Source organism: Melanostigma gelatinosum (genome assembly GCF_949748355.1).
Source record: "Melanostigma gelatinosum genome assembly, chromosome: 2".
In the NCBI taxonomy this organism is placed as follows: Eukaryota; Metazoa; Chordata; class Actinopteri; order Perciformes; family Zoarcidae; genus Melanostigma; species Melanostigma gelatinosum.
Window position 1 is genome coordinate 26,883,234 of NC_136635.1, and position 23,436 is coordinate 26,906,669.

At 42.2% G+C, this 23,436-nt stretch overlaps 1 protein-coding gene across 2 annotated transcripts; it reads right to left on the reverse strand.

Moving 5' to 3' along the window:
• Positions 1-398: 398 nt before the first annotated feature.
• zdhhc13 (zDHHC palmitoyltransferase 13) lies at positions 399-10,228 on the reverse strand. Of its 2 annotated transcripts, none has more exons than XM_079282618.1 (17): positions 10,176-10,228; positions 8,208-8,398; positions 7,276-7,398; positions 6,608-6,685; positions 6,017-6,161; positions 5,848-5,912; positions 5,343-5,505; positions 4,776-4,901; positions 4,560-4,693; positions 4,360-4,462; positions 3,895-4,017; positions 3,742-3,804; positions 3,560-3,653; positions 2,723-2,806; positions 2,465-2,622; positions 2,086-2,183; positions 399-986 (listed from the first exon to the last, which is right to left on the reverse strand). In XM_079282618.1, the coding sequence occupies exons 1-17, from the start codon at positions 10,197-10,199 to the stop codon at positions 848-850; spliced, it is 1,911 nt and encodes a 636-aa protein (XP_079138744.1). In that variant the 5' UTR covers positions 10,200-10,228; the 3' UTR covers positions 399-847. The 2 variants fall into 2 exon arrangements, with proteins under 2 accessions (XP_079138744.1, XP_079138743.1); XM_079282617.1 differs by having other exon boundaries at positions 3,886-4,017.
• Positions 10,229-23,436: the final 13,208 nt, after the last annotated feature.

Sequence of the window (23,436 nt, forward strand, 5' to 3'; positions counted from 1 at the left end):
AGCTTTAGATCTCTGGTGAACACGAGATATAAAGTGCTGCTTTTGCGTGATTCTTTATAGGGAAATCCAGTTTTTACAGATCTGTCCCGCGAATCAACTGATCAATTGGTGGACACAATCGTATCACACACAACAAATCTTTTTTTTAAAGTTTGAACCTGCAGACACTTCGATCACTGCTTTAACAGACTCCCTTTTAATTTGTCTCATTGTTTAAATAAAAATATTGGTTAACAGAGCTTTAAAAAGTAAAAAATAACATGTTTGCTTTACGTGACTTCAAACCGAGGCTCGAAAAAACGACCTGCACAATAATCTGGACGTTTATGAGCCTCACCACAATGATGTAGTGATTTACAGAGTTTCCGTTCCTCCTGTACGGGAGTCCAGACAGTCAGTTCAAAGGACAGGCACAACATTGCTTTATTGAAGAACTATAGTGGTCATCCATTATTAAAACACATGCAACTCTTACAAAAGGCATAAAACCAACTGTTTACGCGTACAAAGATCCTCTTTTATCCCCAGAACAGATGATAAAAAATAGGCTTGATGTGTTCATAAAAAACATCTCAAAACTTCAATTACAATTTAGGCCTTTATAAGTTTGTTAAACTCGCCCCAAAGTAAAACACTTGTGATTTCCGTTCAATGGTCAAGTATAAGGCAGAGCAGTCTGTACAAAGAGCTGAATCAGTCGGTATATCTACACAATGCTTTGTGTTCCGTGGTCTCTCTTCACATGGAGCCAAACCGTTAAAAAAATAAAAAAATAAACTTTGTGCTTTTGGTCCAGAACCACTGTGAGAGTCTGACTTTTGACCCTGAGGGAGGGGCGGCGCGGAGGTCAGACCATGTCGGTGTGTCCGAACATGGGCTGGTCGCGGCCGGGCGGAAACTGCTGCGTCCAGTCGATGACGGCCGGCTTGAAGAGGCCACAACAACGCAGGTGGAAGAAGGACACCAGGTTCCTCACGACGCCCAAACTGCAGAGACGAGACAGAGAGAGGACCATCAGTCAGAGCCCATTGACAGATGCACCTCCACTTTTTGACATAATATGCCCACGAGATGTTGGATGATGGTTGACCAGGTGCCATTTTTGAGATGTTCTCATGAGCGGGAATGAATCGTTTGTGTGTTTGCTTGCCTCAAATTAAGATTTCTTTAGTGGACTAGTCGTTTCGTTTTGTAATGCTTTTTTTCATGCTGAAAGATTAATTTACAAAATAGCGTATGAGCACATCTCTGGTGAAGACAAGATTTAAAGCGGCGATTCTTTGTGGTAAAACTCAGATCTGCCAATTAAATCAGTTCATCTATCAATCGACAAAATCACGTGATAGCTGGTCGAAGAATTTCTGAGATGAATAAATGGAAATAAAACCAGAACTCAACTGAATATACGCTCCCTTAAATGTGTACAGTTTCCTTTTCTCAGGGTTTTGCTAAATCAACCAGGTCCAGCATTATTTGCAAGAGCGTTCCAGTATGTCCGGTCCTCACAAACAGTTCCACTCGAAGATTTTCTTTTATATTTTAGCAATCACTGCACTTTTCTCCACAAGACATTTTCTAATTTCATTCACAACCACAGTTACAGCCTCAGCACATTTCGTGTAAATGCATCGATGCTCGGGAGACTTTCTCTTCTATTCCATCAGTTTAATTCTCAGCAAACCGTTTCTAAGATAAATGGTGGTTAGTTGATTTTAGCATTAAGGTATGTGGAAAAAACAATGAATGTAATCTTAGTGGGGCATCAGTTCAGGTCCTGATTCTATTTCCATAGAGACTTAATATCACGTTTGGCACAGTAGCATCCCTAATAAATCAGGATCAATGTACAAACAGATGTTCATTACTGCACAAGACCTTGACTGAAATCCATAACGCTTCCCCTGCATCATAATTACAACACAACCGTTAACTACAGATATTCATCTTCTGACGTCAAACACTGATCTAAAATTGTTTACCAACTGAAATAAAGCACACGGCATTATACAGCTCCACTTAACAACAACTTTAGTATCAAAAGATTGTGACGCAGTGCACTCAATGACATCACTAATATCAACTCACTTGTATGGATTCTGCCTGAGGGAGCCGGATTGTCGGAGCTTCTTCTGGTGGAGCATCAGGTTCATCCGCTCCGCTGTGGTCAGTCCCAGGAAGGCAATCTGCTCCGCACAAAAGGACAAACATCAGTCGCTGCATGGACACAGAAGACGCTCATTGTGTGTGTACACACTGCAGGTCAGTGGACCGTAAACACACAATGATATTTATTTATAAAGGCATTTATTAGACTACATTAAAATAAGCTTTTCACGGTGTCTATACCTCATGAAGGCAGATAAATCTGAGGTCTCTCTTCTAGTTTTTAAGGCAAAGAACACTGTTCATAGGAAGTCTGAGAGCTGTAGAGAGCTCACTAGCAGACTCCAAGCAGCCCGGTCACCTGGTAGAGCTGCATCAGCAGGATCAAGCCGGACCAGCAGGTGTGATAGAAGGCCAGCAGGAAGACGCACAGCAGCCAGGGAGAGCAGCTGACCAGGGCAGAGACCACGCCCCACACGCCCTGCTCCTCGTAATGCAGCACACAGTGAGTGGACCAGTCTGGAGAAAAGAATGTATACATACACGGCACAGTTGAGTGTATCCGGTGGGAATGTAAAACGGTGTCAGATGTTGTTCCACTGAATGTCAAGTCACTCACATGTGAGGCAACCGTAGAACATCCAGGCTCCCATCAGCATGAGGGAGAGCAGGAACAGGATGAAGTAGTGATGGTTCCTCGCACCTGGAACACAACAAACCTATGAGTCAAAAGACCCAACATTGTGTGCACTTCTGAGGGAGCTGACAATCACAGATATATTAACTGTAACATATTGCATCGTAATAAGCCAAAACGCACATGTAACACGTGCAATAATAACTGGTGGTTAATGAGTTACCGTTCTAAAATAGGTTTTTAATACAGCTTTCTTATTGTGTCAATTTGTTGTAATTTTGAATTCACACTCGCTAATAATCTCTAATATAAACAGTTTATCCATGACATGCTGGGCATGTTTTTACGTGTGTGTTAATGTGTCTTTTGTCCATATTTCCGAAAGACAAATTTACAGTGAAAGAAAAATACTCTCCTTGAAAGAATATTAAACTAGATTTCCTTTCTCATTTCCTACAGAGTTTATAGTCTTAGTTAATTTAGCAGAATCTTAAAAAAACTGATAATAAATCTACAATTGGACAAGAAACTAATTATTATTTTTTATTTCTGTTTTTAAGATTGTGAAACAGCGCCATTTATCTTACGTCCTCAAAAGCAACTGAACTTAAATAAAGATAATCTTCAGACACATACAGTACATACGCCCGGTAGTCTCACCGTTCTGTGTATTTTGATGAAACCTCTCAGTACTAAAAAAAAAAAAAAAAAAACTCATTTTGAGGATTGTTCATGTATGTTCTCTCAAACTAGAGACGCATTTAACTGTATATATCCTGACAGCTGCAGCCAGTGTCTACGTGCTACGACCTGTCGTACCGATGCAGCCGTTGGTCCAGACGGAGTGGTGATCCTGCTTCGCCACGCAGGCGTCACAGTGGAAGCAGTGGTTCGCTCTCATTGGTTTCTTTATCTGTGTAAGGGAATGTAAAGCAGAACAGGTCGTCTGCGTCAGTGGAGCGGCGTCTTAGAAAGTGAACGTTCTGTGTTCAGAAACTCACCATGCAGGAAGTGCAGAATATTCTGGGGTCCAGACAGCCGGCTTCAGCCAACACCAACACATTCTGACGACACAAACAAAACAACACTCAGTTCGTCCGTCCCAGAACGTTTACACGATCGATGTTATTTTTCAGTGTCCCAACTTTTCTTGCCATTTTCTTCTCTTCTTCGGTTGCCTTGACGGAGCCGGGGTCGGTCCTGCAGGTGCGGAGGTAATAGTAGAGCAGAGCGGTGGCATTCAGAGAGAACAAGACCTGAACTGTGGCGCTGGGCCCATGTGGGGGTCAGAGGTTAAGAAACGCTTCCTTCATCAGCTTGATCAACAGGATAAAAACATCAAACATTACTCTTAACTAACATCTCTTCATTTACTTCCTGTCTCTGATAATGGAACTTAAGTGGAGAGTTTCTCACTCTTAATACAGTGTAAAATATTATTAACCAACTTAACATTCACAGGCCTTTCCTTTGCCTCCTTCTGATACATTTTTAACCATTAAAATCTACTGTAGCTCCTCTAAAATGTCCGTCTGACCCTAAATCCTCTCAAGGTAAGAGAAACGCCCACCCTACGACGAAACAAGCGCCGATATGTTTGTTTTCTTCGGAGAAAGGATATCTGGCAGGAACCAGAGGCACCAGGTGACGAGCATCCAGAACACCGAAGCCATGAGAGCTGTAGCGGGTAGGAGAGTCTGGAAGGTTGCGCTGGGGAAGTTCCTGTTGAGACAAACACATTTCTTATTAGAGGACAAACAACATGCGCAACATCTCCTTTTACAGTGGAGAGGAGAGCTCAGTGCACATATGTCCTCACCTCGAGGCCAGATTGACCACACCTATCAAACATGCCAGCAGGATCCCTTTGAGCAACCAGGACTCTGAGTTCAGGTCTACTATGGCGCCCACACTTCCAAAGATGCAAGTGCAGACCAAAAACTGCAGAAAGACCTGGAAAATACAAACAGGTAAGGGTTATGTTTTTATACTTTGACATGAGATGGCACGTGCGTGTCCTTTAGTTTGTGTGTACTCTGTATCTGTTGAAGATCCGCAGGCAGCGCGAGTTGGAGCGAATCCGCTCCTGTTTGACGTGGTTGAGCACGTGGATGAGCAGCGGGCTGTGCACCTGGTGGGCCAAGTCGATGGGCGTGTGACCCTGAGGAAGAAGCATTAAAAACACCATGAAGATGTGCATCGTTGCGGACTTTATTCAACATGCGAGGTGTTTGTAATTGTGCTGCTTTTAAATGGACTGTTCACACTGCGAGTAACTAAACTGCTGCACACAAGAGGTCTTCGAATTCACTGCAAAGCACATTTTCAGTGTTTCAGTGAAGAAACTAGCATTTGAGAATCAGGAGTTGGGTTCAAATAATAGCAGAAGACTAAGAATCCTCATATGTCTTCAACATTTTTCACTCACAACAAAGTGTGGATGCCAGATGGTCACACAAGCCCGGCAACAGCCATTTTTTCTCAGCCTGCTAAACGCCCAAACGTCTTTGGTCATTTAGCGGCGAGAGAAACACGTTTCTGACTCATGGCGTGCGTTGCTCACGGTGTGACAGCAGACTGAAATCTGCTCTACAAGACTTACGTTGATGTTTTCTGCGTCCACGCCGGCCCCGGCCTCCAACAGGATGTGGGCGGAGTCTACATTTCCTGCCAGCACGGCGCAGTGCAGCGGAGTGTTCCTGTTCACTTTGTCCACCGCGCTCACAGAAGCGTTATTCTTGATCAAGAAATTTGTGGGTTCAGGCCTACGACAGAAGAACAACATGTGCCGTTTACTATTCTAACAGACTCAGAACTATTTTATATATTTTTGCAGTTTAATAGACAAACAACATGAAAGAAATATGTGATTCAGGCAGCAAAAGACTGTGTTCTGTGATTATACATGCCGGCTTATTAATACACTCTGCTTTGATGTAAACATGTGGGCGTTCAACATGTGCAGGATACTTTCACATTCAGACCTACAGGACCGCAAATGCTAAAATAATCACAGAGCTGACCTCCATTCACGTTGCCACACCTCACATATGGAGTTGAACCCAGTGGGCTTTAAAGTCTATCTGGAAAAGATTACGATTGATTACCCAATAATCTTCTGGGCCGCTAACATCAGCGATGTCTGTCCGTTGCAGTCAGGTCCATCGACCTCCTGGAGGCAAATGAGAGGATTATCATTCAAAATAAAAAGAGTGATAAAGAGTGATGACCCACAAAGAGGAACAAAGGTGTTACGGGTTGTGCTTGGGGTCACACCTGTCCCTTAGCCATTAGATAAGCTGCTATGGCCATGTGCTGGAAGAGGATGGAGAGGTGGAGAGCGCCGTAACCTTCTCCGTCTGCGACGGTGGGATCTGCTCCGTATCTCATCAGCTGGATCACCATGGGAAGGTGGCCCTGCCTCATCGTCGACAAAACAAACAGATTTTATAGAGGAAGCGCTGACCTGACAAAGTCAACATGTCGCACCTTTGGCAGTTGAGATACAGTTACGTGTTCCTTTTGACTACACACTACTGGAGAACATATTCTCCCCCAGTTCTGACGTCTGATGAATAAGTATCAAAAGCAGAATTAAAAGCTAATTGATATTCATGAGAACTGGGAATGCTGGAACCAAAGCAACGTTGTGATCCGTTTTCTGTTTACATCACTGGTCACACATGGGTCAACGTACATGTGTTTACAAGTCGATTGATATTTATTTGTCTTTAATTTACATTTAAAACCTCGATCAAGCTTCTATTTTTAACATTTTATTCAAACATTTATTTTGACAGATAAATGAAATGTAAATAGTTGAACCAGGATTTAATCAATAGAAAAGCAACAAATTCGTCCAGTCACCTTATGGCCCAGTGGAGAGGAGTCGAGCTCAGGTCTCCTCCGAGCTGGTCGACTATCGACCCTTTAGAAATATAATACCTGTCGGGGAAGATACAGAGAGAACATTAATATCAAAACAAATATCTGTGTCGACCGTTCAGAACATGTTGTTGTATTTCAGTTCAGTTGTCTCTATTTATTTTCTGGTTCGTTTATTTTTGCTCAAAGCGCTGTGCTTCATGTCAGACGCTTCCGACAAAGACAAACATAATACGTGAAGTCCCCGAGGACGAACCGGCTGCCCTGAAGCTGTTTGCGTTCAATATGATGTTCAGCTGAAAGCAACAACACCAATGCGTTTACTTTACTTCGTGAGTGAAGCAACTCTTACTTAAAGTCATGTTACGTTAACCGATTTGTGATATTGACGTAAAAAACAGCCAATATCATACTCAATATATATTTAATATAAAGGATCCGTGTGTCTCAGCAAATAGCATCTTAAGTACCTGAGCATACTGTATAGTACTATGTTTTCCCAGAACTTCCCTAAACTAGTAACTACGACTCAGATCAGACAGAGAAGTATCGTGGGTAACCTGTAGTGGAATGCTTATATGTTTACATGATATTTAAATGATTTTTGTTATTTAAATGTCTATTTAAATGTCTAAATCTGCAGGTCTTACTTGACCAGCTCCGAGCGGTTGTTGATGGCCGCCCAGTGCAGCAGAGTGACGTTCTCCTTGTCCGGCTGCCTGACGTCGTATCCGGCTTCCACCAGCTCCTTACAGCGCTCGAGAATACCAAACCTGAGAGGGTGATGCAGAGAAAACACATTAAAGGTTCGACAAGGAGTTTTTAAAATGGTTATGAAACAGTCTCAAATCAGAATCAACACAACATGAATGTTCCTTGTAGTTGCTTTAATAAGAATAATAATAAGAATAATATAACTACCGGACTGATGCTCTCTCTCTTCTCCTTTCTTTCCACATAAAAGAAAACTGACCTTTGTTCTGCTGCACCTCAACTCGCTTATCAGTTCGCAAAAGCCGCAAGCACTTCAGTTTACTGCAAAGTACTGCTGAGTGCTGATCTCAACTGGAGCACACTGAAAGCTTTGTGCTGCCTTTACTTCAACCGGCTTATTCCTTAAGTGCTTCAAAACTGGACCGAAAGAAACTGACTCATCATCCGTCTGACTGCTGATTAAACACAGAGCTCTGAGAGCCGATGTGCATTCCTTGAATTTCGTTGTGTGACTCCGGTGCAAATACTTGTCAGTGGCAGAAATTCACAGTAAAGAAACTAGATGTGTACTTACGTCTGCGCTCCAGAGTTTTAATATATTTGAATCTTAAATCTTCCGAAAGAATAATCATAATGATGTGTGTTTACCATTATGAAAACACTGTCGTTGAAAAAACATTTTAGATGATATATACATGAACTGTACAGGGGTATTCTTACTGGACATATTCAGAGAAAACAGCAATGAAAACAGAAACTACCATTTGAGGATCTGGAGTTGGGTTTAAATCTAAACTATATCTTGTTATATCTCTTGCATGAATTTGAACTACACGTCAAACTGTCCACCGTCTGTCCCACCACTTACTGTGTTGCCTTCACTATGTCCCAACTGCCGCTGTCATCCATGTGCGACCGTCTCTTCGGCTGCTGACTGATGTCCAGCTCCGGATCTCCGCTTTGGAAAGCCGCCATGAACGGGTGCGCCGCTCGCGGCCCGTGACTGTGAGAATGACCCGAGTGTCCGTGGTTACAGCTGTCGTTCATGTGGCCTTGACCCTGCAACACACACACACACACGGTCAAAAGTGATCTCAAACAATAAAATGGCAGAGAACGATAGCTTTCATCAGACCGTTCCAGTCCGTAGATAACTAAATATACTGTGATAGACAATGTTATCCACTTGCTCCCAACGAGCTGACTGATTTTATATTGTTTTGGATTTGTAAACAGCAGCATGCAATGGTTAGAGGAGACTTATATGGGACTATTATGGGTATACTGTTCTGTTAAATTCGTATGGGGAGTTGAACTTTACCACCTGGCTGCTGGTCTCCATCAAGGTTCAGGTTTATCTTTATTGTACTACTCGAGGAAATGTGTTCTGCAGTGTGGGAGAAAAATGTATGCGTGTCTTGAAATATATTCATGTATATTCACATTCATACTGTGATATTGTTCACATCACTGAGGCAGGGTGTTTGTGCTCTGTCGGCCGCCTCAACCTTGTAACCTTTTGACACGCAGGCAAAGCAAAGTTCACTCTTTGAAGAAACTACTTCACGATTGTGTGTATGGGAAACAGGAAGCCCAGTAAGGGGGGGAGAGAGAAAGGGGACTGTCAGGCTACAACTGGCGGAGTGATCACTGATGACGAGTGTCGGGGAAATTAGGAAATATTGCCGACTGAAACTCTCTCCCAGACGCTCTGTTGTTTCCTTGAGAGTAGGTGAGTGTGCATGGAGGCCTAGGAGCCTGGGTGAAGAGATAGGGGGGGGGGGGGGGGGTTAGCAGATGTACGAGAAGTGCAGGTTTTCTATCTAATGGGTGGTAGTAGTCGATTCTGGGACAACTCGGGTTACTTGTACTCTGTGTGATGCAAATAAACCTGCGTGGAGGGAAGAAAATCCAATCTCTCGTGTGTTCTGTGGGTGTTCGCATTGAGTTTTAACCAAAAGTCATATAGTCAACGAAGCTGATCATCAACATCAAAAATCAACCACTACAGCAGTATTGTATTGTATTATGTTCACATAAAAACACAATACAAAAAGATAACATCAACACAATACATCAGAGCTACAGTTAAAGCTGGGAAATGAAAAGTTATACCAAATGCACAGGTTCAAGAGTGCAAGTTTCCAGCTGTGCATGATGCATCCTCTGGGATAGATGTTGAGTGTTGATGGTCATGTTCTGAAGGATGGCTTACTTAACATATGGCAGAAGCTAACCACTGTCTGGCCATAAACAGTGTAACACATGTGGGTTTGGATGAAGACATGCAGCTAACGACTATCACAAAACAGCCCAAAGTACAGCAGTGAAAGAGCATGACAGTTTCATTATAATAGGATAATATGATAAGCAAGGTAACAACGCAAAGAAATCGGTATAAACACACGCGCTGGCTGTCAACGCATCATGTCATCCAGACAAATCAAACTGACATTTCCTGACGTGGACGTCTGTGCATTAACTCGAAGAAAATAAGCTAAATCTGACTGCTGGGGTTGAGAAGAGATTGGCTTGCTGAGCTACTGTTTAACGTCAGGTAACTAACGTTAGCAGCAGAAGCTAACAACGCCCACTGAAGCTAACAGCACTGACAGTATCGATGGCTATCAGTGAGGATAGGTTATTCCGCGTTACAGCAACTTACCGACAAGCTACGGTGAAACAGAAAGCTAGCTACAAAAGATGCGAACAACCTGCGGAGATATTAGTAACGTTATTGGACAAACTAACGTTACATTAGTCTCCAGCAGGTGAATTAGGTAATAACACAAGTAACGTTAAAGCAACAGCAAAATAAAGACATCAACCGACTCACATTATCGTCTTCTTTCCAGTCCATCTTGTGAAGGAACGAAGAGAAAGTTCCTGTCGCTGGACGGACCAGAATCAACGTGCCACTTAACTTACCACATACCGGTTTGTTTTTTCAAAATAAAAGTCGCGAGGATACGGATACAGGTGAAAGAAAACTGAAAAAAATCTGATGTTGAAAATATAGGAAGCCGAATTATTAATTATTTAGAAGCTATTCTGTTCCTACATACAATCCATAACGTAACTCTTGAATGGAGATTCTAATATGTTCAAATTATATTCTGATGCTTGGATGCATACTTTGATACTATACTATATTATACTGTACTGTATTATACTATGTCATATGAATATGTTATACTGTTTATTGCATTGTATACTATATTATATGTCTATATTATTGCAGACTAACACTATTACTACGTAATATCATATGATATGGTAGTCTGGTGTACCCTGTCTACATACACTACACCTTGCTGACTTTGGTGCTAGTTGCCACATCATACCACGGTCACTTTTGCCTCGAAATTAGCGTTTAAACCCCGAAGTGGTTCCTTAATTTTCAATTAAGCCACAGTCCAGTTGGCACACAGTAAAACTGGAGCTTTTGGGATACCACATTTTATACCACATTTTATTTTGAAGGCAAGGGCGTTAAACAGGAAATCTTTTTTCTGATCATTTTTATTTACGTGATGCATTGTTATTCACTCTTTCTTCCTGGAATTCAACAGTCAATTTCATTGGGATGTTGGTTTACTGACGCCTACAGGCATTTCCTGCTTCTGCCTGCATTATTCAACTGTGCAAATATTTATTTAATGCTTTAGTGTCCCAATTGGAATGGACAGAAAAAAACATAGTTTGATTGTAAGAAACAAAACATGCATATTCAATGAGAAAAACGAGGCATCTTATTATAGAATCATCAGAGATGTTGGATTTTAAACAAACCAGTCTACGAATAAAGGCTGTCTCAAAATGAATGTCCTGTGGGAACATATGCTTTGGTATCATAAGCGAAAATCAAATGCTGTTTCCGTTTAGAAAAGCATAAGTTACTAATGTTTTTATGCTTGCAGAGATGTCCTCTCATACTTGCAACCACAAGCTTAATCTGCTGTGTTGAACTTGAAACTCAGGCATTAGGGTTGTAACTTAATATTCCCCATGAATGTCACGTATATCTGCTGTGTTGTTATTGTGTGAAACAGACTCACCTTGCAGCTGAGATCCATACTTAGACTCAAGTGTGGCAAACAAATACTTAATAAGCAGACATTTAATCCAAACCTCTACTTCAGCATGCTAACCTCAGCCGAAAACACGAAGATGAATAGAAACATGAATATATATATATTTGTTTATCATCGAGAATTGAAAATTAAAAGACAAAAAAAACCCACTTTGTCTGTAAAATAAGTCTAAAAGTGATTGTAATGTCAAATAAACAGAATACAACGTTGGTTGTTTAAATACTCATGGTGCAAAGCTTCAAATTCACTAACTGGCCAATGAACCTTGATTATGCTTTGATTTCAAATCAGAATCCTTGACTAATGTCTGACTAAGGTGTCAAGATGGAGTTATGTGGAACCCCCCCCCCCCCCCCCCCCCCCCCCAAAAAAAAAAAAATGAAAAAAGTCTTTACTTTATGAAGACAAAGGCAGTTCAAATGCTTGTGAAAAAAATGAATGAATGACTAGGACTGCCAGAAATGACTAACTGAAACTCAGTCTGAGCTTCAGTTTGGGAAACTGAAACTTTGAATGGAACAAAATGAAAATGACATTCATCAATATTCATAGTTATGTGTCTTTAAATGCAACTGTTGGTTTGAAGTTACACATGCAGGGAACACTCCAACTTAGGTGAAAGCATATCAGCATATCACTCATTTAGTGTCATCGGTGTCAACCGCTTCAACTCTGCCGAGCCCACTTCCCAATAAATACACAGTGTGTTACAAAATGTGCCGCCTATGTCACGCTGAATTGTGGGTGAAATGCGCATAAATTGATGCAGAAAACAACTAGAAATATTTCCATTTGATTTCGTGGTGCAGTCATAATAACACAACATCTTGGGTTTAAAGATTTAACTCAATAAAGAATCATGGAGCTCAGATTAAATGTCAGAACATACGCCATTCAAGCAAAGCGATTAAATCTTATAGTGGCAAGGATGTCAAACCTATTTCAACACTTTAAAAGTCTTATTTTGCAACATGTTACTGTCCACCTATCTTAGCGATTGCATAATTAAGCCAAATACGCATATTTGAGTCATATTTTTCAATAATTGTAACACAAATTAATATATTGTTTTATTCTGACAAGATAAAATCTAAATACAACTCCTGTGTGATTGTTCACTTTCTGAATAGCCAAACTAATAAACCAACTTCGATCAGGTCTTGCACTTCCAGAAGAACAGCAGTAGATGGCGCCATCGTCCAATCTACTCCTTGATAACTTTATATGTTGTGTTGTCAATGCTCATTACTTTTTTGGATTGTCTCTGCACAGACCTAATCTTTTGCTTTGTTTATTATTCTGCAGGTCACAAATAAATAATGTCCTCAGACTTGCTTGAGACAGATAATCCATCACAGTGAATTGCCCTCACTGTTGCATGGTGATGAAGAACCCGACATGTACTGTACCTTCCTATTTCACCTTCTTACTTCACAAGTTCAGATTTATCCTGAGGGATCAAACTGGCAACCTTATGTTCATTTCCATCAGTTTAAACCCCAAAGATTATACATGTTGGAAAAGACAAACGAAGTAAATCCTGAGTGTTACTCATAGATCAAGCACTTGAGCACTTGTACAAAATACAAAACTGAACACGTGTATGTAACGTTCCTTGTGAGATCAGGCGGCCTGCGGATGTTGTTGCTTGATGACGTCCATTTTAGCTTTTTGAACGGGCAGTTTGTCTCTGTAATGGTTCGATGAGTTTGTGATTGATTGTTAGGTCAATAAAAGTCATCTTTTTTCCTCTCTTCATAAAGTCTCCTGAGACTTGCTCTTGATTGTACTTCATTTGTAATTACAGTACACCGACGCCAAAAAATAAGTGTGTTATTATCCTTGTTTTTTTCTTGTTTCATTGTAATGGGCAAAAAGTCACATTTTGACAGTTATAAAATATTGTCCTGTTGATCTGTGCTACTCTGATTATATTTTTTTTCAGGAAAGTTGATTTAAAATGAGTTTAATCAAGTCAACAGCTTGAGTGCATGTGCCAAGCAGAAGTAATTGAGCTGTCAAGAAGGAAGTCATAACAGTGAAGAGGACTGAGGGTCAAGACAAGTACTGTTTGCACGAGTTGTGAGAGTAGAAGCAAAAACTAAAAGGAATTACAGTATTTCCATGAAAGGAAAATTAAGAATTGTAGCTTGTCATCAACACATATATGGTCTTCATCTTTGGTCGGAGTCCATACTCTTTAACGAGCAGCCGCTGTGGTCATTAAAAACGGAAGGATTAAGGAAGCAGGGCCGTCCAATGAAAACATGTTGAGGATGTGTGTTTCACAGCCGATAGAGCAGCAGAGGGGAGCTGTATGAGCGGACTTTGCTCCCATTAAAGCCTTTGTGGAATCTAATAACGCTTTGGTATTTCTACTGTTTCTGGCATTTTGGAGAATTGTCTGAAACCCTTTCAGAGTCCCTTGAGAAAACCTCTTATTTCACTGCAGCAGGGTCTCACGGTCTGCCCCGCACAGTCCTCGTTGTGCTTCTCCGGTGGGCCTCCAGCAGCGTGGAGTGGGTGTTGACTCCCAGAACTCTTGTGAGACGCGTGGGCTATTCTAAAACAGTTTACAACTGATACTGACAACACTTCACAATGAGCAGAGATGGTTGTAGTACCATGAAAGCATCAGAGTAACCATCACGAGTCACTGTAGTAAAAGACAAATCAACATGTAAGAAAATGTTCCACAAGTTGTTACAGGAAAGGAGAAATGAGGACTACCGTACTCATTTAAATGAGTTGAAGACCTGGTCTTCAATGTGAAAATCCAATCAGCTTCATGTTTAAAGGGCCATTGTTTAGCATTTCATGGGATATATTAGAATAAATAGAAAATTGTGTTCATTTGTGTATAGTCAGCTGAAACTAAGATTGGTTGTGTTTTCGTTCGGTTAGAATAAGCCTTTCGTATCTACAGATCAAGCAGGTCCTCTTCATGGTGTCCGCTGCGTTGCACCGCCATGTTTCTACAGTAGCCCAGAATGGACAAACCAAACACTGGCTCTAGAGAGAGCCTTTCATATTTATAGGTTACCTGAAGGCCACCGTAGTTTTCGGACACGCTTGTTAAACTACGTGAGCCGCAGAGTGCAAAACCGTGATACCGGCAGCCGCCGTCTGACTTCTGTTGCCCCTAACGTGGTGTTATTGCGGTAAAGATCGCCTCAGAGTAAGGCGAGCGCTCTTCCAGTTTTGCACTCGGCGGCTCACGGTACCAACGTCTTTGGAAGGAGAGTACTGAGGAGTTATTCAGTTGGTTATAACATGCAACCTCAGATGCCACCAAATCCAACACACTGGCCCTTTAAGCGATAGTACGTCTGGATTACCACCGTGACTCCATCTATACCAACAAAGCTGAGTTTGGAAATGAAGAGAAGTAAGCTGAAAACACAACACCTGACAAAGCTGCGATGGATAACAGGCTAAATAACGATTGCAGTAATGTTTAGCTGTGGTTTGATCTCAACCGACTCCTGAGAAACATATTGTGACATCACACATTGTGACTTAATTAATTCTTAACATAAAAATACTGATGAGTGCAGGTTTAAGACAAACTTCAATTTTGTTTCCCCTTAAAGACAAAAATCAACTTAATCAGTTTGTAATTTTTCCAGAAGGATCAGTGTTACTTGAGAACACATCTCATCCTGAACCTGACACCAAACTGTTTTATCGTAATGAGAATAAATAAAGCATTAATATGCGGAGCAACCTGCTGTGTTCACACTGAGCGGTGCTCAGACTCTCCAGAGATACGCACAGATATGAAAGTGAGAAGACCCCAGCCGATGGAAGTGAATTATAGTATCGTGTGTGGTGGCCGGTGGGACTGAACAATGGACTTGCTCTCTGCTGGTTGCTTCGTAAAAAACAAAGGAGGAAAAATACGAGACATTATTTTGTTGTTTGAGAATATGAGATGATGGAAGATTGACTGTCCCGAGTTTCCTCGGGATGATTAGCTGAGGTTTATCACATCTTATCTTAAAGGGAAAATCCACTTCACAATAGGTGCTAAAACATCTTTTAGTTGTAAATGAAATGTAGAGAAATAGAGGAAGTTAAGACAGAAACAAATTGTCTCACCGGATTACATATTTCCATGTCTGACTCACTCCTGGAGAGTATAGAAGAGACTTTTGATGGGCGTCTTTAAATTTTAAGGAGAGGATTTTCCTTTAATTGTCACTCACAAAGAGGGAGACTGGTCATACTGAGGAAGTCTGCACACACTTCACACACATCTACAAATACACCTGCTAAATGTTTTACAAATCTGCCAACTAAACACAGAATTAAGACGCAATTACGACCATTACATCCATCAATATCCGCCAGATAATCAGACTAATATGGCATAACCAGATTGAGTCTGCCTCAGTAGAAGCAGTACAGGTACTGTAGTGTGTGTCTCTCTCACCCTGCTCCCCCCTCGCTGCTTGCCCCCCCCCCTCTGGGAGTTCAACGGCTGGGTCACGGTCTGCATTTGAACCCGAGAGAACCAGTGGTATTCAGGGTCAGAGGTCGGCCCCGATCACTGCCGCCTGTAAGAGCGAGGGTCACAAACTAAAACCCTGCTTGACCTCTTTAGCGCGCTGCATGGCAATACTGACAGAGGGCTGCTGGGAGTGTTTGAAATGAGTCTTAAAAGACAGTTACAGACACATGCAGAAGTAAATCAGTGTGAATATGGGGCAGTTATGTCTGTGTGGAGTGGAATATGAAGGCTAGAGTTGATAAATGAAGCCGGGAAAACAGGACACTTGAGAGTGACACTGGGTGAAAGACATTCGGGGTGTCGGTCAGAGATCAGGGCACACAAGAGCTTTGTTTTGCTGTTTCGCTCTCTGAGTTCAGGGACGGAGTCAAGCAGCAACATTACATGAATGGCACGTTGAGATAGGATGTTTAAAGAGAGGTGCCAGTCCCCATACAAACATAGAATGTTGCACTTGACTCTGATACATAACCAGCATTCATGCAGAGGTTATTATGATCCAACGAATGAAAGAAAAGTGCATTATGATATCCAGTTAAACAGGCTCACAGGCGATTATACAGACAGGCAGTTGCACTGGGGCCAGTGGGGTTGGGGGGAAGCTATAGAGAGACTGGGCCCTGGAACAATGTGCACAGAGAATAAACCCTTGCGAGTGATTCACTCCTGGGTTTCAAAGAAAAACTGTTCAATAAATCTGGTAGTTTTACACATATATATATATATATATATATATATATATATATATATATATATATATATATATATATATATATATATGCCCTCAAATACACAAACCCATCTCCATCCAACCAGTTCTCTGTCCCGATGTGTCAAATACCGCAGCTTGGTTCGTACTCCTTGGTGTCTGACACCGACGCACGGAGGCATTGTTCAGCATCTGTATAAACACTAACTCTAACCAGCGTCCCGATTACACGCTCAGATCAAGCGACCTATGAAGAGCAAGACAGTCCACACAGGGTATGTGGGAGGGGAAGTGGAACGGTCAAACAAACGCAGGGCTCTCGTCCAAAAGACGCCAGTTCGTGTCCCGTGCAAGGCTGAAGGTAAACACTGACATTTAGTCACTCCAGTCGTTAGTCACTTGGTAGTCACGTGAGTTGTTTGTCTGTCAAGTACTCGTAAACGTAACCCCGACTAAGTGGTTTTGTTGCCTAAACCTAACTTCCTGTGCAGACAGACGTTTATTTGGAAAAGACGCTGTATGCATGTAACAAGCGTTTATTGAGACGGCGTCACTGTTACTTCCAAAACTGATATCCTCGCTGTGTAAAATACTGTAACATTTAATCCGAGGTTTAAAGTTCATCCTTGACTTTTGAAACAGCAGTTGGGAAAACAAAACTCACCACAAGGTCAATTTCAATCATATCTTATGAAATAGTCTTCATATAAGGAGTCTGATCACTTGCTGTGGAATTGTAGATGTTCAAATGTCCCGTTTTCTTTTCTTGTCCACGCTGGATTGAGCAAACTCCATCTGCTGATGAAGCTCATGTGATATCATCAGAGCAGCTGCTAAATAGACCCGATAGTGAGATTATTTTCTCAACCAATGACTGTTTTTACCTGCTTTCCAAAAAAAATATTTGCATTCTGAAAGATATTTGGTGATGGTGGTGCCATCTGTCAGAAAAAAACAAAAGAAAGCATAATAAACGTGTGAACTCATCTCGGATTTCTTTACTTTTCCTTCCACTAATGAGGTTATTTTTACAAACCTTTTTGTCGGTTTGTCTCTCTGGCAGCAGGATGCCTCAAACATCTGAAATGTTGGCAGGCAGATCGGCCTCCTGCCAGCAAACAAGTGATTTGATGTCGGACCTGTGATTTCTGCCGTGATTATGAAAGTAACATGATGGAAACTTGATTGCAACTCCTGGGAGGACGTCTGCAGATTTTGAGCAATTAATTTCATCTAAAAATGAAAGCGAGAGGTTTGAAGTGTGTGTGGGTGTAGCAGGAAGCTGAAGTTGTGTGGAGGTTTATGCTCTTCAAGGTCTTTCTTTCAATTACATTTGCGATATATATTCAACAACTGTAAATTAAAAAGTATCGCTTGCCGTCAGAAGCGAATCTTGTGTTCTCAAAACTTTTCAGGAACGAGGAGATCAATCTGCTTTGTAAACAGGAAGTCATCCACACTAAAAGCTTTTCACAAACACTCGCCATAGAGCGTCAAAACTCATCTCTGCCTCGCTTTATGAACATCTCACATCTGTGATTACATTTTCGGTTCAGTAAGGGAAATCAATGAGCGTTAATGGCTTTAACCTGGATCCACCTCATCATGTCCTTCATTAAAGAGAGAACGCTCCCCCATTATTCCTCACAGCCAGTGTGTGTCTCTGTGTGTTCGGTTCAATTTGCGTGAGTGTGCATGTGGCTGTGGCTGCGAAAGTGGGCTACCGAGGGGAGGTTGTGTTGGTTTCAGCTTGCCAGTGGACGGCCTCTCTGTAGCAGTGCCAGGGCCGGACGGGAGTGGAGGGAGGAACGGGAGGGGGAGGGGTGAGTTGGCGAGGGACGGACATCAAAACAACAAAGGGCAGCGGGGGTGATAATCCCACCTAATGCCCCCCTGTCTACCCCGTGTCTGCAGTGGCTCTCTGGCGAGTGGCAGATTGAGTGCACTCATGCGAAAGGTTACTTGGGCGCTCAAGTGTTCCTCTCAGGGTCGGGGGGGGGTGGGGGTGGGGGGGGGGGCAGCACAGGCCGCTCTGGGCCCCACATTCGCTCAAGAGCAGCAGCAGCGGCGGCGTTTTTTCTGCCGCTGATTCAGCAGAGCTCGTCCCGCCGCGTCGCCTGTGGTCATCCATTATGTAACATGCCCCGGTGCTGGACAGCAGCCGCTCGCAGACATGGGGCGCTCTCCTGGACGACACTGCAGGGGTGAGTCGGGGGTGAAGCGGTAGTCCAGTTTGCAGAATTATTGACCCCTTAGCGTGAGGCTTTCTCTGTCTCCATGCACATCTCCATTTACCTGCAGCCATCTTACTCTCACATGAACCCTTGAACGCTCTCACTCTTTACGGGGTCCTGGAGACCTCTTTAAAAGGGTGCAAGACGTACAGAGACAGATTCTGGTTGGCTTCAGGTGCAAGTGTTAGGTTTCAGGATTTAGGTCTGGCTCTAAAGCAAATTCATGAAACAACAGGCAGAGTTTGTTCATGTCTGGAGGACTAATCGACCCTCGACAAAAGAAACTACATGTAAGATGACGTACTGCACAATGATTTGTCTGTGAATGACCTTTGTGGTAGACAAAAGTAATATGTATTTGTGGAGGCAAAGGCAATAGAATGTAAAACACGGGATATGTCCTTATTATTTATGATTGCACAGCCGGCGTACGAAGTGAGCTCGAGGGCTTTAAACGCCTTCTGTGAGATAAAGGAGTGTTTAGCTGAGAGATCTGAGTGAAGGGTTGGCAACGGTCTTCACTGGACGCCATTCAAAGTTGTGTTTAATCTGTTCGCGTGAACTCCGTGTCCGCGGCCATCTGCTCACAGCCACAAACGCGGCGCACCGATTGCAGTTCAGTGAATTATTTACATTTCTCACATCAATACCATGTTATTTCCTGGAATACACAAACACGGAAGCATTATTTTGGGCACTAAAGAAAAAACTGGGCCAACGCTTTTCATTTGAAAACACAAGCTTTTGTGAATAAGAGCCTTCATCTTCCTTCTGTTCATTGCCGTTGTATTCAAATGACGTGATAAATGTGTTTGATGTCATTTAGAAGGAGGCACCGTTGAGGTACCTGTTAGGTTAAGGTTCAACTTTAAAGACATTTACAGGTAAAAGTGTGGGCTTGTTATGCTTGTATTTACTCTTATAACATGTCATGAGCGTTCATAAATATTGAAACGAATTCAACAGTTTTATCACATGAGCCTCTATTTGTCCGATTACATCTCTCAATCAAAAGGGAAGCCATGTTAACCAATTCCACAATGAGGCACAAATAAAGTGCGTTTATAAACAGGTGGTACAGCTACTGTCAGGAACTTTCATTTTGTGTTGTTTTTGGCGGTCCCTGTGGACGAAAGTGTTAGTACAAGAGTCCCTTTGGACAACCTCAATTTGCTCCAGCAGGGTTTGACAGTCTGTCTGCTCAGTCCTGGTCCTGGGGGGGGGCTGCAGTTTTTCCCTCCTCCAGGAGAAGTGAGTGACCTTGTGTGATGAGGTGTGAAGCAGGGCGGAATCAGGGGAGCTGTAGATTCTCACTCCGGCCACGACTCTCGTGACTTTGGGTCGTAACTCCAGAAAACAGAGCAGCGAGAACATTGAGCCCGTGTCCTTGATCGGTAGCTCATCCCCACCTAGCGAGGCGCGCCAACCGGCACGCCGTGGCACTTTATGGCGGATCGAAGCTGCTCAAGTTTAATGTGTTTGTGGCTGTCGCAGCTCTGATAAAGGGCGCAATACATAACACAGGAGTAATAGAGGGGGACAAGCCAATCAATAGCCAGAGAGGCCGCTTGACCCGCGCTTTAAAATGACAAATTTCCAGCCTTGCGTCACTGAGAGTGTCTCTCGCCAACAACGGCCTGCAGGGATGTGTGCAAAAATAACCAGAGTGGACGCGGTGTCTGTCAGTGGGAAGAGGGCCGCTCTCCCTGGCATGCCTTACAGCTGGCTTGTGTGTGTGTGTGTGTGTGTGTGTGTGTGTGTGTGTGTGTGTGTGTGTAAAATCTACATTTCAGGTTCAGTCTCAAAAAGGCGAAACTGGCAGTAAAAGTCTTGTAAGTAGAGACTGGGGCTTCACCTGTGAAAAGAGCCTTTTGTGGAAGCAGGCTCCTGCTTCCTGGCAGATAAAGCACATCTGCTTTACTGGGAGATAACACCATGCATACACTCACACAGCTGCTCGCACTCACACATTCACTTTCCTCTTTACCTTTCCCTGCCTCCCCGCCTCTCCTCTTCATTCGTATTTCTATTTCTGTAATTCCCTCTTGCTATAAAGTGCTCCCCTCCGTCCTGGCTGCATATTTTCTTCGGTGTTTGCTCGGGTTTTTACTTTTCTCTCCTTCTCTGCCTCATCTCCAGTATTTCTTTTTTCGACCTGGCCCGAGCACCAGCTGCTCCACACCGACGTTGTCTGTTCTATAATGTGTGTGTTGTCTCTCGTGAAGTGGCCTGTCCTGGAGATTACCCTGCCCTCTGTCAGGGTGCAGCCTCTAGGATTAGACTGCTAACCCCATGGGTCGAGTGTGTGTGTGTGTGTGTGTGTGTGTGTGTGTGTGTGTGTGTGTGTGTGTTTGCCTAAGGGCGTCCAGATGAATGCCACAGATGAGGCTTCCTGCTGTTGTTCAACTCGCTGAGTGAAATATGATTATTTCTGAACCCCAAGTTTCTTTTTGCAATCAACAACTAAAAAAACGTTATCAAACTTGGAAAATTAAAGCACATTGAAATTAAGAACAACTTGAAATAATACATGATTTAATACACTGCACCCACTTTCATCTGGCTTTTGTCTTCAGTGGGAAAGGTTACAATCGCCATTCATTCCTGGGACAGATGACTCTGCAGCAGTCACAGGTAACAGCTCGACAGAAACTAAATAAAAATCATTAAATCTTTCCTGGTTTGTCTTTCCTCTGTTCTAACAATCACCAGCTCTGGTTTTGGCGTTTACAGGAATGACTAAAAGATTTTTTTGAAAGTAACTACTCTAAAAAAAGAAAAACACCAAAACTATCAGGGATGTTGATCGTGACACACGAGAAAAAAAACAACCCCAAAACAGAAAGTTATTATCGTCTGCCGACAATTTCTACCGTGTTTTCCCGTGTTTAAAAAATCTTCATACAAGCTCTTATTTTGGTAGAAATAAGTTAGCCTATATGTGTGTTTTAACGTCGCTGGAAGAAGAGTGTGTGTGTGTGTGTTAGCTAAACTGAGAACAATGTTAGCTGAACAAACCCTTTTGTCATAAAACTGTTTTTATTTCTTCCATGTAATGTGTACGGCTGCATCAACACTGTAGAGCTCTCAACAGTAACAGCAGCTTAATATTTGTATCTGGCAAGCTAAGCTAATGCTACTTAGATGTGAATACAGTGGTTTTCCTTGCAGAAATAAGTTCTCAAATTGTAAAAAAAAAAAAAGCATCAGCAAATCCATCAAATTCTTGAATGATGGCAGCAGAAAAAAAAATGATGTGTCCTTGAGACATTTGTGCAACCTCATGTAATTTTATGCTTGCAGGGTGAAGAGTCTCACAACTGAGATGATTTCTTTCATCCCTGCACCCGCCGCTCTGTCATCTTTTAAGCAATACTGCAGCGCAACAATAAATAAAAGACAGAACGGGGCAAAAAATGTCACCAAAAACAATCCCTCTTCGAGAATACCCACATGAGTTATCATCACTGAGCCGTGTGTAGAATTTTATCATCTAGGAATCAGGTAAACCATATTGGTCTCTGGTCTCCTTCTAATGCAAGACAGGCAGAGACAACAAGCACAACATGGCAGCCATAATCAATCCTCCAGAGCTGCAGCACATTTACCATGGAGTGCATTTTCTAAGAAATATCCTGAAGTGTCACAGACTTCCTCCTGATGTTATTAAGCAGCAGCTCTCCCACAAAAACCCTCGTGTTACACCGTCTTGTAGTTCAAAGAGCAGATTCGCATTTCAATACCGTAAGGACTTGGACTTTGGAAACTATTTTCGGAAAGAGGAATAAAAAGCTGTTTATTATATAATTCGTGAGTTGAATATTCAGTTTTTTCTGCTTGCAAACATCTGAGGATCAGTGCAGGAAGATCATATCGAGTGTACAGTTTGAGCCATTTTGACCCTCTAAAAATATAGACATAAGGATTCAAAGATTGTTCTGTTATGATCTTACAAACAGAATTCATGATTTGTTTTCTTAAGTGTTTGGAATATAGCTCGACCTTTTCTGCTCATCACATAATGTCAGTACTTTCCATATTCTCCTCCAAGAGCATGAATATTCTATGCTTGCAAGTGAACCCGGGTTTCTAGGTTATTGATGAAATCATCTTAGGGCATTTTTTTTTTTTTTTGAGGACAGAATTATTTACGTTTTTCAAACACTGCATAAATAAAGCAAAGCAGAAGCAGCAAAAAGCAAGAGATTTCACTGAAATGTGAAAAGTGCTTTAGCTGAGGAGAAAAGTACAGGGGACACACAGGGACATGTCAGACAGAATAAAAGCAGCATCAGAGCGCAACATTGATTTGACAAACAAGCTGGAGCCGGGGTCATTGATTAGAAAATCCACTATTAATGACTTTGCTCAGCACAGTACACAGTGTTATTGCTGCGGAATTACAAGAGGAATCAAATCAGGCAAGAGCAAACACAGTTTGGTTTGAGTGGCTTTCAATGTCAATAAATGCATTCATATAAACAGTGAAATAGGAGTCCAATCGTTTGGTCACAGCATCAGTTTCATGTTTGCGAATAAAATAGGCG

Bases quoted from the DNA above. Each gene is read 5' to 3' on its own strand.
- zdhhc13 (XM_079282617.1), bottom strand. From the start codon at position 10,199: ATGGACTGGAAAGAAGACGATAAT. The intron at 4,902-5,342 runs GTAAGTCTTGTA...CTTCTTCCTCAG, and splicing joins TGGACGCAGAAAACATCAAC to GGTCACACGCCCATCGACTT. The intron at 3,805-3,885 runs GTTGGGACACTG...TTGTGTCGTCAG, and splicing joins AGAAGAAAATGGCAAGAAAA to AATGTGTTGGTGTTGGCTGA.